Source organism: Chiloscyllium punctatum, chromosome 42 (genome assembly GCF_047496795.1).
Source record: "Chiloscyllium punctatum isolate Juve2018m chromosome 42, sChiPun1.3, whole genome shotgun sequence".
In the NCBI taxonomy this organism is placed as follows: Eukaryota; Metazoa; Chordata; class Chondrichthyes; order Orectolobiformes; family Hemiscylliidae; genus Chiloscyllium; species Chiloscyllium punctatum.
This window is the reverse complement of record NC_092780.1, coordinates 13,115,316-13,130,937: the sequence shown is the minus strand read 5'-3', so window position 1 is coordinate 13,130,937 and position 15,622 is coordinate 13,115,316. Positions and strand designations below refer to the sequence as shown.

The 15,622-nt window shown below is 39.4% G+C and overlaps 1 protein-coding gene across 16 annotated transcripts in view; it reads left to right on the top strand.

Moving 5' to 3' along the window:
- The window catches only part of raraa (retinoic acid receptor, alpha a), a 571,472-nt gene that overhangs the window by 433,832 nt on the left and 122,018 nt on the right, over positions 1-15,622 (top strand). The window contains exon 1 of one of the 16 annotated variants that reach the window (XM_072561426.1): positions 14,569-15,252. The exons of the other annotated variants lie outside the window; for them this stretch is intronic. Coding sequence (XP_072417527.1) covers positions 15,096-15,252 — 157 coding nt within the window. The 5' untranslated portion in view covers positions 14,569-15,095. Of the gene's footprint in view, positions 1-14,568; positions 15,253-15,622 lie in introns of those variants that run through there. 16 annotated transcript variants of the gene reach the window in all.

Below are 15,622 nucleotides of genomic sequence, written 5' to 3'. Positions count from 1 at the left end.
GGGCAAGGAGCAGGCAGGTAGGACTAATTTAGTTTGGGATTATGTTCGGCAAGGACTGGTTGGAAAGAAGGGTCTGTTTCTGTGCTGTTTAACTTTACCTTGACTCTCATGTAATGAAAATGTGATAAATGTCTGTGGAATGAATAGGTATTTTGCAGATTTGGTCAGATATTCTCAGTTGTGAAAGTATCTTTGCTTCCAGTCAAACAAGATCCTCCCTGTCGTGGCTTCCATTCAAGAGAGTGGGGAGAAATCAGTTGAGGGACTGGGGGTGGAATACCAAAGAACATGATCTAAAGCTGGCATTGGTTTGAACATTTACTGTAGAAGGAGGCTGATAATCAGTGTATGTTCGGTCACCCCCCTGCCTCTCCATTGATTGTTTCCCACCAGCATATGTAATGTCTAGGTTACTATTGCACAATTAACTAAACACACATGTCAAATTCTAAGATAGACTAGAATGTGTCTGGCACATTGCAAATGTTTACATTTAATGCACTCGTGTTGGGGAAGGTATCGATTTATTATCTGTAAACAATTAATCCAGAGACACAGGTAATGCTCTGGTGACACTGGTCCGATTCTGACCATGACGGATGGTGAAATTTGGATTCAGTAAAAATCTGGAATTAGGATTCTAATGATGACCATGAAACCATTGTCGATTGTTTGAAAACTCTATCTGGTTCACTAATGTCCTTTAAGAAAGGAAATGCCATCCTTACTTAGTCTGGCCTACACGTGACTCTCGACCCCTAACAATGTGGTTGACTCCTGGCTACCTTCTGGGCAATTAGAGTTTGAGCAAAAAGTACTGGGCAGGTCAGTACTGCCCATATCCCATGAACAAATAATAAATAAAACTAGCTGGTTTTAAAACAGAATTTTAGTCTGATGAGAGAGTGTTAAATCTCCTGTATAGTTCAATTTGAACAAGCTGTCACCAGGTAAACATTGCGAGGTTTCAACATTAATTTCCTTTGTACTAAGTGGGTCTTCCTTTATTACCTCCTTTGTCTTGTATTCCCTCCACTGCCAAGAAGTTTAGTTGGCCCAAAAGGTGATTTGAAGGCACCTACTTGTCACAGATACGATTTCATGTTTTTGGCATGTTTTTACAATATGCAGCAGGATACTTTAATATGTGTCATGTTAGTATTGTAGAAGGCCTTTGAAGGTTTTGTAGGGAATAATCATCAGAGGCAGCAACAACTTAGGCTTTATATTGGCCCCACTGAGCTTGGTGGGACATTACCAAGCCAAAATGATAAGAGCAGACTTGGTCAGTTGCAAATTGAATTGCTGCTCCCCTGTCATCGTGAAAGCACTGTAAATCTTGTTTCCTTTATTCAGTTTTCAATACTCTTACTAATATAGAAAGTAGTCTTTGGAGGCCTGGTACATTTCTGTTGCTATAGTAACTGATCAGACTTATCAGTGTTGAGCAGTAAGTGAATAAGACAGGGGTCAAACACTCAATAGCACCCAACCTAGTTTACCCCTGGATAGTTATAGTGCGATTGGCAGGTGATCTGAACATGTTTTTAAGCTTCTGGGGCGCCAGAAATAGGTTAAATAATAAATAATATCCCTAGTCTAGCAAACCCACTAAGTAAAAAAATTACAACTGGTGCTCCATAAGACCATAAGACATAGGAGTGGAAGTAAGGCCATTCGGCCCATCGAGTCCACTCCGCCATTCAATCATGGCTGATGCGCATTTCAGCTCCACTTGCCAGCGTTCTCCCCGTAGCCCTTAATTCCTCTAGACAACAAGAACCTATCAATCTCGGCCTTGAAGACATTTAGCGTCCCGGCTTCCACTGCACTCCGTGGCAATGAATTCCACAGGCCCACCACTCTCTGGCTGAAGAAATGTCTCCGCATTTCCGTTCTGAAATGACCCCCTCTAATTCTAAGGCTGTGTCCACGGGTCCTAGTCTCCTCGCCTAACAGAAACAATTTTCTAGCATCCACCTTTTCAAAGCCATGTATTATTTTGTACGTCTCTATTAGATCTCCCCTTAATCTTCTAAACTCCAACGAATACAATCCCAGTATCCTCAGCCGTTCCTCATATGCTAGACCTGTCATTCCAGGGATCATCCGTGTGAATCTCCGCTGGACACGTTCCAGTGCCAGTATGTCCTTCCTGAGGTGTGGGGACCAAAACTGGACACAGTACTCCAAATGGGGCCTAACCAGAGCTTTATAAAGTCTTAGTAGTACATCTCTGCTTTTATATTCCAACCCTCTTGAGATAAGAGACAACATTGCATTCGCTTTCTTAATCACAGACTCAACCTGCATGTTTACCTTTAGAGAATCCTCGACTAGCACTCCCAGATCCCTTTGTGCTTTGGCTTTATTAAGTTTCTCACCATTTAGAAAGTAGTCCATTCCTATATTCTTTTTGCCAAAGTGCAAGACCTCGCACTTGCTCACGTTAAATTCCATCAGCCATTTCCTGGACCACTCTCCCAACCTGTCTAGATCCTTCTGTAGCCTCCCCACTTCCTCAGTACTACCTGCCTGTCTACCTAACTTTGTATCATCGGCAAACTTCGCTAGAATGCCCCCGGTTCCCTCATCCAAATCATTAATATATAATGCGAACAGCTGTGGCCCCAGCACCGAACCCTGCGGGACACCACTCGTCACCGGCTGCCATTCTGAAAAAGAACCTTTTATCCCAACTCTCTGCCTTCTGTTAGATAGCCAATCCTCAATCCATCCCAGCAGCTCACCTCGAACACCATGGGCCCTCACCTTGCTCAGCAGTCTCCCGTGTGGCACCTTATCAAAGGCCTTTTGAAAGTCCAGATAGACCACATCCACTGGGTTCCCCTGGTCTAACCTACTTGTTACCTCTTCAAAAAATTCCAACAGGTTTGTCAGGCATGACCTCCCTTTACTAAATCCATGTTGACTTGTTCTAATCAGACTCTGCTCTTCCAAGAATTTAGAAACCTCATCCTTAATGATGGATTCTAGAATTTTACCAACAACCGAGGTTAAGCTGATTGGCCTATAATTTTCCATCTTTTGCCTTGATCCTTTCTTGAACAAGGGGGTTACTACAGCCATCTTCCAATCGTCCGGGACCTTTCCTGACTCCAGTGACTCTTGAAAGATCTCAACCAAAGCCTCTGCTATTTCCTCAGCAACCTCTCTCAGAACTCTAGGGTGTATCCCATCGGGGCCAGGAGATTTATCAATGCTCAGTGGTGAATATCCTAAAGTGTATAAGAATGTGTCCATTTGTAGTTAAAAATCACACAACACCAGGTTATAGTCCCACAGGTTTAATTACAAGCACTAGCTTCTGGAGCGCTGCTCCTTCATCAGGTGGTTGCAGAGTACACAATTGTAGTGCCTTTCATAACTTGAAAGTCTTTCAAAGCACTGTATAATATAATAATGTGGAAAACTCGGCAGTTAACCTGCAAACAGCAAATTTGCACAAGCGACCAAATATATGATTTGATAATATGTTTCAGTTGTTAAGGAGATAAATGTCGAGACTCACCTGAGTGGGCATTCCTTTGTTAACACGAGTCTTGACTATTCCAATGCACTCCTAGCCAGATTCCCATGTTGTACTCTCTACATGAGATCCTAAGCTCGAGAATTCCATCTCAAAATTCTATTGCTGCTTTTTTTTTCTTTTCACATTCTTTAAAACCTACCTGTTTGGCCAAGCTTTTGGTCCTTATCTCACCTTAAATGGATTAGTCTCAAATTTTTGTCCTCGCGATGCTTTACTACATTAAAGGTTCAATCTCTCACACTTACGTGCATGTGTACGCATGCGCATGCTCTCTCCCTCTCCCCACACACACACACACACCCGCATCAGTCTTATTGCAGTAGAACTTTGCCTGAGCATCGTCAGTGCTAAGTCACCAAAATGTTCATCACAACACTTCAGTTCCTGTGTTGTAAACACAAAAATAGCCCCTGAGTGCAGCTGGTGATGGTATTCTGTCCAATCATAAAGGGATTTAATCTTGTTCCATATTAGTAACTTACACAATATAATGCAGAAATCTCTGTATTCACTGTATTCACTATGTGCTCAAAATGTTGAAATTAAATAGAAATGTAAAACATTACATTGTGAAACAAGGGGTTACTTAGAGGTTGTATAGATTTTTAGGTTTTAGGTGCAATTTATAAATCACCAAAATTTCTCATATATGGTTTAAGTCATCTGAACTCCTAGATTGTGTTACAGTCTGTTATCCCATTCCAAGGTATCTGTTCCAAATATCAAAATCTACACAATTAAGACATGCTGAGGCAATGGCAGTTTGTATAAACATTGAATTCAGGCAACTGATCTTGTTTAAAAAGAAGATTGTGGTTAGTGTGCATGACATGACTTGTTATCTCTGATGATGAATCTGCAGGAGTATAAAACACTGTTGAGTATTGCTGTGCACAGATATGCCTTCGCCTGAACAATGTAATTCAATTTTCAGTCACATTGCAGAGAATCACTGGTAAATGAAAGCTACTATTGAGGATGTTAAATAGATGTTACACAGCTGACAGCAGGTTAGAAGGCTGGACTGGGAGAGTTAGTGAAATAATTAGGAGTGATTGGGACTATTTAAAGCTTATTCAATTATTTCTCACTTGTCTCAGTCATGTGAACCCTATTCAAGGAATTCACAAAGAGGGATCAGCTCAGCACCTAATGAGGTTATGCTAATAGAAAGTGATTTGGTAAATACTGCATTAGCTTTTCTGTAGCTCAGTCAGAAATTATGTGGAGGTTGAAAAGGGCATCTGTATGTTGCAACTGCTGTTATTACAGTGTAGTTAATCAAATAGGAAACTTGGTTTCTAAGGTTAGGTTGGATGCACAGCTGTGTGGTCACTATTGTATTACTATTGCCCCTTCTGTCTCATCTAAGGTGTTTAAGATCATGAATGGCTTAGACAGGCTAAGTAGAGAAACTGCTTCTGGTGACTAAGTTATCAATAACCTGAAGTGCATTTTGGCAAAAGAACCAGAGGTGCTATGAGAGCAAACTCTGCAATGAGTGGTTAGGATTTAGAATGCAATCTTCAGGCAGTGAGAACAGGTTCACTGATTCCTTTTCAAAAGGGAAACTGGATAAATACTTGGAGTAAAAAATGCAGAGACGTGGGAAAATGCATAGACCAAGATTACTCTTTGAAAGAGACAGCACTTTCTCAAAGGGCTAAATGAGTCCTTTGGTCATATTTTATGATTTGATGATTTGTATTGACAAGAAGGCAGAAAAGTGAAAATCTCATTAGAATTATTTTAGTTTCAATTTATTTGTTGGCGCTGTCTTGTTGGCTGAGTTACCTCTGTGGTCCCTCTGCAGTTTTTTTACTGTGGTGTGGCATAGCAATATCACTTTTGTTTATCAGTTAGGCCTTAGAACTGAGCCCCAGCGATTTGATTATATAATCCAAGATTCACTTCAACACTGTACCGAGGGAGTGTTGTTCAAGGTGCTTTTCGAATGAGGTGTTAAACCAAAGCTGCGCCTGCCACCTCAAATGGACAGTAAAGATCTTGTGGTACTATTCGAAGCAGAGCACAGAGGTCTCCCTGTTTTCTGGTTAACATCTACCTTTTTAATCAACACCGAAAATAAGCAAGCTTGTCGTTTTAGTTTTTTTAATGTGTGAAAACTAGCATGAGAACAGTGACTTTCAAAAAGTGTTATAATCGTGACATAGCATCTCATTCCTCCCTTTCAGTAGAGGTCAGTTAAGGGTATTGGTAGATGCATGCAAAATTTTCATAGTTATTTCTACTTGTATTGTTGAACATTAATGCTGGTATAATTATTGATTTTTATATCTAGCTAAATTTTAAGGTTGACTTTTGAGCTACACATCTGAACTAGCTGGTGGCAATGTACTTGTACCAGTTTGCAGTGTAAACCCTGTGGTAACATTCAGCTTCCTAGCCTGTTTTAGTTGGCCCCCATTTCTCTTCCACCTTGAGCAATGTCAAGAAGGCCACTGGTTTTCATCCTTTTGTCATTAGTAGGTTCTAGATGCATTGAATATTTCTCCTGAAACTCCTTCGTATAGTTCAAGATGAGTTGGATTAATGAGATCCTTTGAACCAAAGGGCACAGATAGAGAGAAGCACAAAAGCCTAAATATTTGATTGCAGCACTGATTGAATAGCACATTTCTATAGTATGAAATACATAAAAGGGAAGGGTGATAGGTAGATTGATGAGAGAGCAGTGGAACAGAGAATCAAGTTAAATATTATTCAGGGCATTTCAAGTTAAAAAGAAAGATTTTAAAATCCATTGGTCCAGCAAAGACTTTCAATCTTTTCTCCTTCAAATTCTATTATTTTCTTTTTTGCCATTTTTTTTTTGGAAAAATCTGGGATTTGTTTGTGGATAAAAGTTATCTTCCTTCTGCCTTTGTTGATCCTAATGATGAATGGTAAACTAGTTTAGCTTTTTCGTTCTTTCTTTGTATGATTAATGGCCGCTGTTCATTGTTGTCACTGCACTGTCCCTTGTGATGGACCTTTTATGAGTAATTGAAGGGGGGGTGTGGGGGTTGTTAGAAAGGTTTCAGATAAGTGGAATTCGCCGTCTGAAGTATTTAATCAGTAACCATTAACTGAAGCTTAAATTTTGCATTTTAATTTGTTTATCCAATAGAAATTCTGGCAGATTGAATATCCCCATTTTTATCTTTCCATCATTGGTGGCCTCTAAGCTGTGATATCCTCTCCCTAAACCTTTCTGTCTCTCTCTGCTCCTTCCTCTTCTCCTTTAAGAAACCCCTTAAAATCTACCTCTTTCACCAAGCCTTTGATCATTGGCCCAAATAATTGTTTATGTGGCTGGATGTAATTTTTTGTTTGGTAACATTCCTGTTAAATGCCTTGAAATGTTTTATTTTGTTGAAGATTTTATATGTGCGCACACATGTTGTATTTGGAACAATGTTTGTGTAAAAGTATTAGATTTAACTTGTATATGTTTGATTGCTTTTAATATTAAAAATATTGGTGCAAATTTCAGGTTATTCACACTCTTTTGCTACACTGCTAACGTGGAAGTCTATGTTACAATCTTAGGTCAAGCTCAGTGCCAAACATGCAGTGACCCGATCGCGCTTGATACTGAACCTACAGTTGTCTGGGAAACTGAATGAAGCTGCTGAGTAATTGCGGAGTGGGGTAATTCTGCCAATCATGTTATGTCTGTAATGATGCCCTGAAGGATTACTCCCTTTCCTGTGGGTTTTGATAACACACAATTTTGAAGCTTTCCTAATCTTGCTGATGAACAGTAAAATGGCCCCATTGGTGATATCTCTCACTCTACAGTAGTACAATTCATTGGCATGCATTTGTGAGGCAGGGAGTAGCCATTACAGATTTTTTTTACCAAGATGGTTGAAGTATGCCCAACAATCCAGCTGCTTTAGATCTTCATAAAATTCATTCTTGTGGTATTTTTATTTTAGCAAGTTAGATATTGTATCAGCCTCTTCACAAGTTTAATAGGGAAATTCTATGGTGGAGCTGATAATTGAAAGATAAGTGGAAGTCAAATACTGGGAAAAACAATTGCATTTACATGGTACTTCTCATGATCACTGGATGCCAATTATGTACTTTTTTGAAATGTAGTAATGGGGGAAATGTAGGAGTTTACTTGTGCTCAGTAAACTCACATAAACAGCACTGTGATGACGACGACGACGACGACGACCAGAGGATCTGCTTTTTGAAGTGTTGATTGAAGAATAAATATTGTTCAGGACAAAGGATAACTCCCTTGCTCTTCAAATATGAGCAGCATGCCATTTAAATGGCAAGAGATTGCAGAAGTCTAAGGAAGAAAGAAATCTGGTTATATTGGTACATACATTACAAAAAGTTAGAATGCAGGTATATTAAGAAAGCAAATGGAATGTTGGTGTTTATTGAAAGGGTAATGGAGTACAAAAGTAGGGAAGATTTACTGCAATCATGGTGGCCTTTGGTGAGACCGTATCTGGTATGCTGTGCAATGTTTTAATCTCCTCCTTATTTGACAACAGATACACTTCTATGGATGAGTTGGACTGAAGAGTCTATTTCTGTGCTGTACATCTGTGACTCAAAGTCAGAGAAGATTCACTTTACTCTTTGCTAGGATGAGTGGGTTAGTGGGGCAGAAATTAGACTTATTTCTTTCCCCAGAAAGTTGCAAAGGCTACTGTCTTTGAATTTATTTAGGGAAGAATGAGATAGATATTTGATAGACAAAGAAGTCAAAGACTACAGGAAGCAGACAGGAAATAGATTGAGACCACGACTGAATTAACCATGATCAGAGTGAATGACGGACTAAGCTCAAAGAGCCAGTTGATACACACTACTCCAGTATTACTATTTCTGCATCTACCTAAATGAGAGAGATGGGGCCTTAGTTGAACATCTCTTCTGAAAAATAGCATCTCCAATAAATCTACTGCAATGAAGTTTGTCTTAATTGTTTGTGCCTCTGTCCTGGAGAGGGACTTGAGCCCAGGACTTTGATTCAAGGCGAGTTTGCTATCAATTGTGCCACTGCTGGCACTTAGTTGTTCAGATATTGATCTCTCAAGAAATTTGTGATATATGTACTATAAATTATCCTTTTTAAATTTAATCATCTTTAAAGTGCATTTAATTGTCTTTTCATGCACTTCCTCCTTCCTGTACCTCTCGTTCAGTTTTTACTCTGTTATGGATACATTAAGAAACTACATCTTGGATTGGTAAACCTGTCCTACCAATAGCCTTGTTCAGCCTGTGTTAATACTAACAAGTAACACTCTCCAGAAATTGGTTCTAAGAGCTGAGCTCCTGATGTATAATGACCATGACTTTACCTAGTCACCTCTAGCCCTCATGGTAGATCTATCTTTGTTTATATCGCTGACAGGGGCATCTTTGTGAACAGAAAAAGAAATGTGAGAGCAGAGGTTTACAAAATTGAGGGGCATGGATAGGGTAAATAGGCAAAGTCTTTTCCCTGGGGTTGAGGGGTCTAGAACTAGAGGGCATAGGCTTAGGGTGAGAGGGGTAAGATATAAAAGAGTCCTACGAGGCAACCTTTTCACACAGAAGGTGGTACGTGTATGGAATGAGCTGCCAGAGGATGTGGTGGAGGCTGGTACAATTGCAACATTTAACAGGCATTTGGATGGGTTTATGAATAGGAAGGGTTTGGAGGGATATGGGCTGGGTGGAACTAGATTGGGTTGGGCTATCTGGTCGGCATGGACAGGTTGGACCGAAGGGCCTGTTTGCATGCTGTACATCTGACTCTTTGCCTAGACCTCATGCTCTTGGAGTCAACTGAAGACATTTGCATCAACAATGAAGACATTAAACTGGGTATGCATGTGTTTTCAGGATTAGAGGGCTGTTGGGCCTGGAAGAGATAGATGAAACTGAATCTGTGTAGTACAGAATCTCATAATGCTGCTGTCATTATTGAAAATAAAGTTTTATCATTCTATTTTGATGATTGCATTTGATTGCCAGTCCATGTGAACCTGATTTAACTTGGGAGCAGGAGAGCTCACAGAAATGTGATTGGGTCATTAAATTTTAAAGCAAAATCTTTTGTTTTTAAACAGGGTTCAAAAAGCTATGGTTCAGGAATGTTTTATGCATCAAGTATACTGAGGGGTGATAAAATAATCTGAATGGGACTTTGAAGGAATTACTTCAGTCACTGTAACAATGGAGTTTCTGGCTACCGCTATAGAACTGAAAGGAATCACTATTCTAATCTGTTTGATCTCTCTCAGCATCAAATTTGATCTCTGTATACATCCTATTTTGGCATTTCTTCTTGGCATATTCAATTGCAAACACTTTCTTCCTGGATGTTATTTTGACAGTGCCTCCCCACAAAGTAACTCTCTTTCCCCTCTCCCACCCCCACCAACTATTCCTCACACTTGCCCAACACTCGGCCATGTCTCACTGTACTTGGATCAGATATATAATCATACTGCAGTTTCACCTCTCTGGCAGAGGTTAGTTGAGTATTGTCATTTGAGATATATCATTGTTCTGAATAGGAATCCACTGGCCTCATAATTTCTACCATATTTTTTTGGATTTAGGTGAAAACCAGAACTTTACTTTTTGCTTCAAAATTATGTTTTTGAATCAGGTAGTTTCTGCCTGACTTAATTTTTCTTCGTTACATGTTACTGCACCCCCCAGCAAGTACATTTTAGTCAGGTTAGTGAGAGCATAGTACATAAAATAAAATATAGTATTGAGGCTTTTTGTCCCATTTTACTTTTTAATCTTATTGCTTGTTTTGTTTAAGCGACAAACTCTGATCCAGAATTCCACAGCAAAATCTCCAAAGGGGGTTGTGCTTTCTTTTTATCTGGGCATTCTACTCTGAGATATGTAACAGAGCTAAAGGGCGGTTACCCATCACAGGCCTCCCATTCACACTGCTTCAGATGGAACTGTGACAAACAGTGGGAGCTTTTCTCCCCTGCACCCCCCCTCCCCAAAACAACTTGCAAATGCAGAAGGAACCCCACTGATCCTGTTCAAATGGTAATTTAAAGTCACAGCTTCAGCCTGACGAGCATCTTTTTTTTGAACAGAAAAACATAGCAATCGGTCTTCCCAGCAGTGAACATGACAATCCCTCTGATATCAGAGGGGGTTTTGTGTCCTTCACTGCATAAGCTCTGTAAATCAGTGATTAGTTCCTTAGCTTGATTCCTCTTATAGTGCTTATCTTAATATTAAGAACATTTTCTGTTTGTTTCTTGCATAATAACTTTTAAACATCATTTCTCATCCACATGGAGCATCCCTGGTAGAATTCTGAATATTATGTTATGTTGAGTTATGAGCATTCGAGGCAACATTGCAACATTAACAGTCATAAATCTAACTTCATCATTAGACTTTCCCTGATATTGAGGGGAGATTGTACAAAATGCTTATCCAAGTACCCCTATTATTATTCGTATGGACTCAAAGCAAACTAATCACAACCACAATGATTGTCTACTACCAGTTCATTTTGCCACCAAAGTGAATAATCGTCTTTCTTTGCAGTAATACCACAAGGAATCATCTCTTGACGCGGATCTCACCATCACCTTAAGAAACAATAATATCTTGCTTACGTTGCAGAGCTGAAGACTAGCTGTCATATAAATTCTCAGTAGGTCTCTCTGATATGAGTGGAATCAAGCAAAGGGTGGAGAACTTTTATCAGCGCTGCTGCAGAGCCAGCTATTAGAATCTATACAAATTGTCTACGCCAACCCTATCTGGTTTTCTTCCTTTAGCTTTTGGGGCACGTTTGCATTCTGAGTGTTAGTTTTTCACAACTAAGAGAGAGTTTTATTTAAAAATTTGTTGAATTTGGATGGGAAAATTTGACAAGGTACCTCACAAAAGACTAAGAGCCCATGGTGTTACAGGTCGTACGTTAGCATGGGGATAAGAGGTTCTTTTTCATGTTGGTGCCATGTAACTAGCAGGGTTTAACAGGAATCAGTGCTGGAACCACAATTTATTTGTCAAGGTGGCAACGGTGGAGTCGGCAGCATCCAGGCTCCTGCACCTGGGGCTTGTCCACTCCTTTTCTGTTCAGTTTTTGCTTCTACTTACCTTCAGGGAAGAGCTTGGTCATGGCAGCATCAACAGTGACAGCATTTAAAATTGGCAAGGTAAATACTGAGAGATGTTTCCCCTCAAGGGAGAGTCTATGACCAGAGTGCATAGTCTCAAAATAGAGGTGCAAATTTAAGACTAAAATGAGGAGACATTTCTTCTGAGAGTTGGGATTCTTTGGAACTCCTTTGCCTCAGAAAGCTGTGAGGGCAGAGTCCTTGTGTATATTTAAGGCTGAGAATAGATAGATAGATTCTTGATCAGTAGAGGCATCAAGGGTTATGGGGAAATGGCAGGAAAGTGGACATGAGGAATGTTAGATTGATCCTACTGAATGGTGGAACAAGGTTGAGGGGCCAATTGACCAACTCCTGTTTCTATTTCTTATGGTCTAAATCAGTACTGGGAGATTTATTAAGCCTAAGCTAAGTACCATTGGTGACAGCACCATATCTTTCCAATGTAACATTTTTAGTGATGATACCAGGGTACTTTGTGCTTCCAGCTTGGAACTTTATTAATACAAATTGTTGTCACACCTTGAGAGCGATGTATACCTCCTGTACAATCTCTCTATCTTATATTGTGTTTGTTTGTTTGATTTGTGAAGCTGATGTATGAGTCTACTTTTCATATCAAAGCAAATACTTAACCCAGAAAGTTAGATTAAGCCATCAAATGCTATTCATAATATATAAATACAGAAAGGACAAACTGAAAAAGGACTTGTCCACAAAGCTTTTCCCATCCTATAATGGCTGGAACATAATGATTGGAGACTGCTCATCTTGCTATCCCCATTTAAAGCTCCTAAAAGTTGAACACTGAAATCTAAAAATGAAAACTTCTCCTTTCAGAGTTCCAGCTCACAGCTGATAATGAGATATGTAATCCTTTACATAATATGCAGTATATTCATTTTTGAAATTAATTCAGGACGTTTCAATTATACAATTTAATATTTTACTCCTGAGAAGCAAATCTCACGTTCCACAATCAGCTCTCACTTTCTTCCTTGTGTGATACTTCTGTAATAACCCTCTTCCCTCTGTCAAAAATTGTGGATTAAGGCCTCCCCTGTATATTTGATCATGCAATTTTGCTAAGCACTTCTGGTCAGTACTGAGAAAGTCCAACATTATCAGAGTGCTATTTTCAGAAGCAGTGTTACACCAATGTCTGTCCTCTTTGATGGATGTAAGAGCAATAGGGGAGTTCTCTAAGATATCCAAGCAAATATTAACTTTCAACCATCACCATGTCAAATCAAGTTATCTGGTCAAATCAAGTTATCTGGTCAACTCATTTTGACTTTGGCATCTTTCTGTGTGCAAATTGGGTGCAAATTATTTGCAATACGACAGTGGCTATACGAGTATTTTATTGGCTGTAAAAACACTTTGAGAAGCTCTAAGGTTGCAGAAGGCATCGTGTAAATGCAAGTTCTTTATTTGCTGCCTGAATCCTGACAGGATTAATATCGAAATTCATCCCACAAGCTGACTTTATTGTTTCCAATCTCTGTACCTCAGTTATTACTTCCCCACGTAATCTTTCGGCTTTTATAATCTAAAGTTAGATTTTCATGCAGAAGAGCTTGAAAGTATGGCAACTACACATCTGACTACTGCATTCTAGTTTAACTGCTCCCTGCTGAACTTTTGGGACTTTGGCTTTCGATTTTGAATTCTCACTTTTTTTTCAAAAGGTATAATGATAAATGTCTTTTCCTATGTTCTACTAGATATTCAAAGCAATTGTTAGGAGGATCAGAGGAGATTGACCGAGTATCTCGCCAAAAATTGGTGGGGCTCTGAAACTCCCTACCTGAAACAGCATTAGAGGCAAAAAATACTTATTGCATTTTTTAAAATAAAACCTCTTCAATAAGCTCTTGAAGTGCCACAACCTAAAAGGCTGCAGACCAAGGGCTGCAAAATGGGTTCAGGCTGGATAGCTTTTTTTTTGGCTGGCACTAACACAATGGACAAAGTGGCTTCCTGCATGTGGATTTTTTTGTTCCATGTAAGGACCTTTTGTATTCATACAACATCGTCATTGTGATTTCAACTTCAACATCGGATTTGACTTAATCTTTCAAAATCTCACTACTTTTACCATAAATACTATTGGGTCACTAGTTTTCCTATAAATGTTGTTTGTTTTCCAGGAAAGCTAAATGACTGAGCTTAAGGCAGGTAGACAATTTTAAAAATCATTCCTATATTCTGTTATTTCATTCTTGATCACTATTATATATTGTGACAAGCTCTGCATCCCAGAGTAGTGGAGTAAGCAACTTTAGTATTTGCTATCCTTTAAGTAACTGCCAAACACTTTGCGAATATCAAACTACTTTTCTGCAAGGCTCTAGAAATATTGAAATGGGAAGGTGAATAGATTAAAATCACATTTTTCAGAGCCATCAATATTTCATAAAATTATATCAATAACTGCATAATTGTAGCTGATCTGTGTTCCGACATTAACAAAGCAGTCAGGCCGCAGTTATACATTTCTTAAAAGTTAATTTGATTTTTTTTAAAGAAAGTGCTGTTTGAAATTTATGAATGATCCATCAGAAAGGCGATTTACTGCTTTTTATGGATTGTTCAAAGTGTAAAATCCCATCAGCTTCTTAAATTGGCCTTGTTTTCTGTGCTCCCCTAGTTGCTGGCTGCAGGAGTTCGTCTCTGTGTCTAGTTTGATTGACAGGAATATTTGCGGCACTGAAAGAGAAAGAAGAGAGAGATTGAGAGGGGCTGAATGTGATGTCAGAATGGTAAAGGGTCATTTGAAGGTTAGCTGCCAGGGAAAGGGTTCAGGGAGAGTTCAGGCGCATATATTAAGCAAATGAATCCTTTTAACCCAGTGACAGAAAGGGAGGGAGGAGAGAGACCAGCAGAGAACACCAAGATATCTTACTCAGGATCGGAGAGAAGGGGAGACGAGAGCGAACACTGTTTAAACTTCTGTGTGTTAATCTGCAAAGACTATCCCAGCATTTGAAGAGGCATTTGCTGATGTTTGCATTGAGACTCTGAGGCTCTTCTAAACAGGCAAAGCAGTGGAACTGGTGATGTTGTTCTGCCTATGCAGGGCTGCGCCTCCCTTTGTGGATTTGGTGGTGTCGAGATATTTAAATAGTAAATGAACAGTTGGATTGATTACAGGATCACGACTTCAGCAGCTGGGATTGACCATGATTCTGGGTCCCAGTCATAACAACAGAAGCAGAACTCAAACATGATCCCTGTTTCTAATTCTGGCAACCTTGTCCCCTTTTGACTCAGAGGTGTTTCTGTGAAGCTTAATGCTAATTTGCAGGCTACCGATCCATGCTTGAAAGCAGCAAAGAGAGATAAGAGCACCGTGTGGACTGTTTAGCATTCTTGGTGCATTTTGATTTCTGTCCTGTTTCGCAATGTTTGACTGCATGGATGTACTGACAGTAAATCCAGGACAGCTGGTGGATTTTTACTCTCAGAGTCCCTCCTGCATGCTCCAGGAAAAAGGATCGAGCCCACCCTGCTTCATTGGGATCAGACACAAAGACTGGCAAAGACTACCTAACCCTCCGTGTAGGTACCACAAATTCACTTCGTCCATAGTGTTCTTTTTCTAGGAACTTAATTTTTTTTTGCAGTATTCCTGCACGTGTTTTGTTCCTTTTAGATCTCTTCCAATTTGTGCAATTAAATTATTGAAACATTTTAAAATTTGGTGAATGAAGAATTTTACACTTACAGCATTACAGAGTCCAACTGCACAAGTTTAGTTTCTTTTTTTAAAAAATGCAGATTTGAATTTTCTGAATAAGAGTCAACAATATTGAATAATGCTAAGCCAAACCTTTTTTATTGCTGAAATTCATTTCAGTAGGATTGATCAGGGTGTGTGTTGTTAGAGCCAACTGAGTATTCAGATCGTCAGCATGCATATTCAAACCCA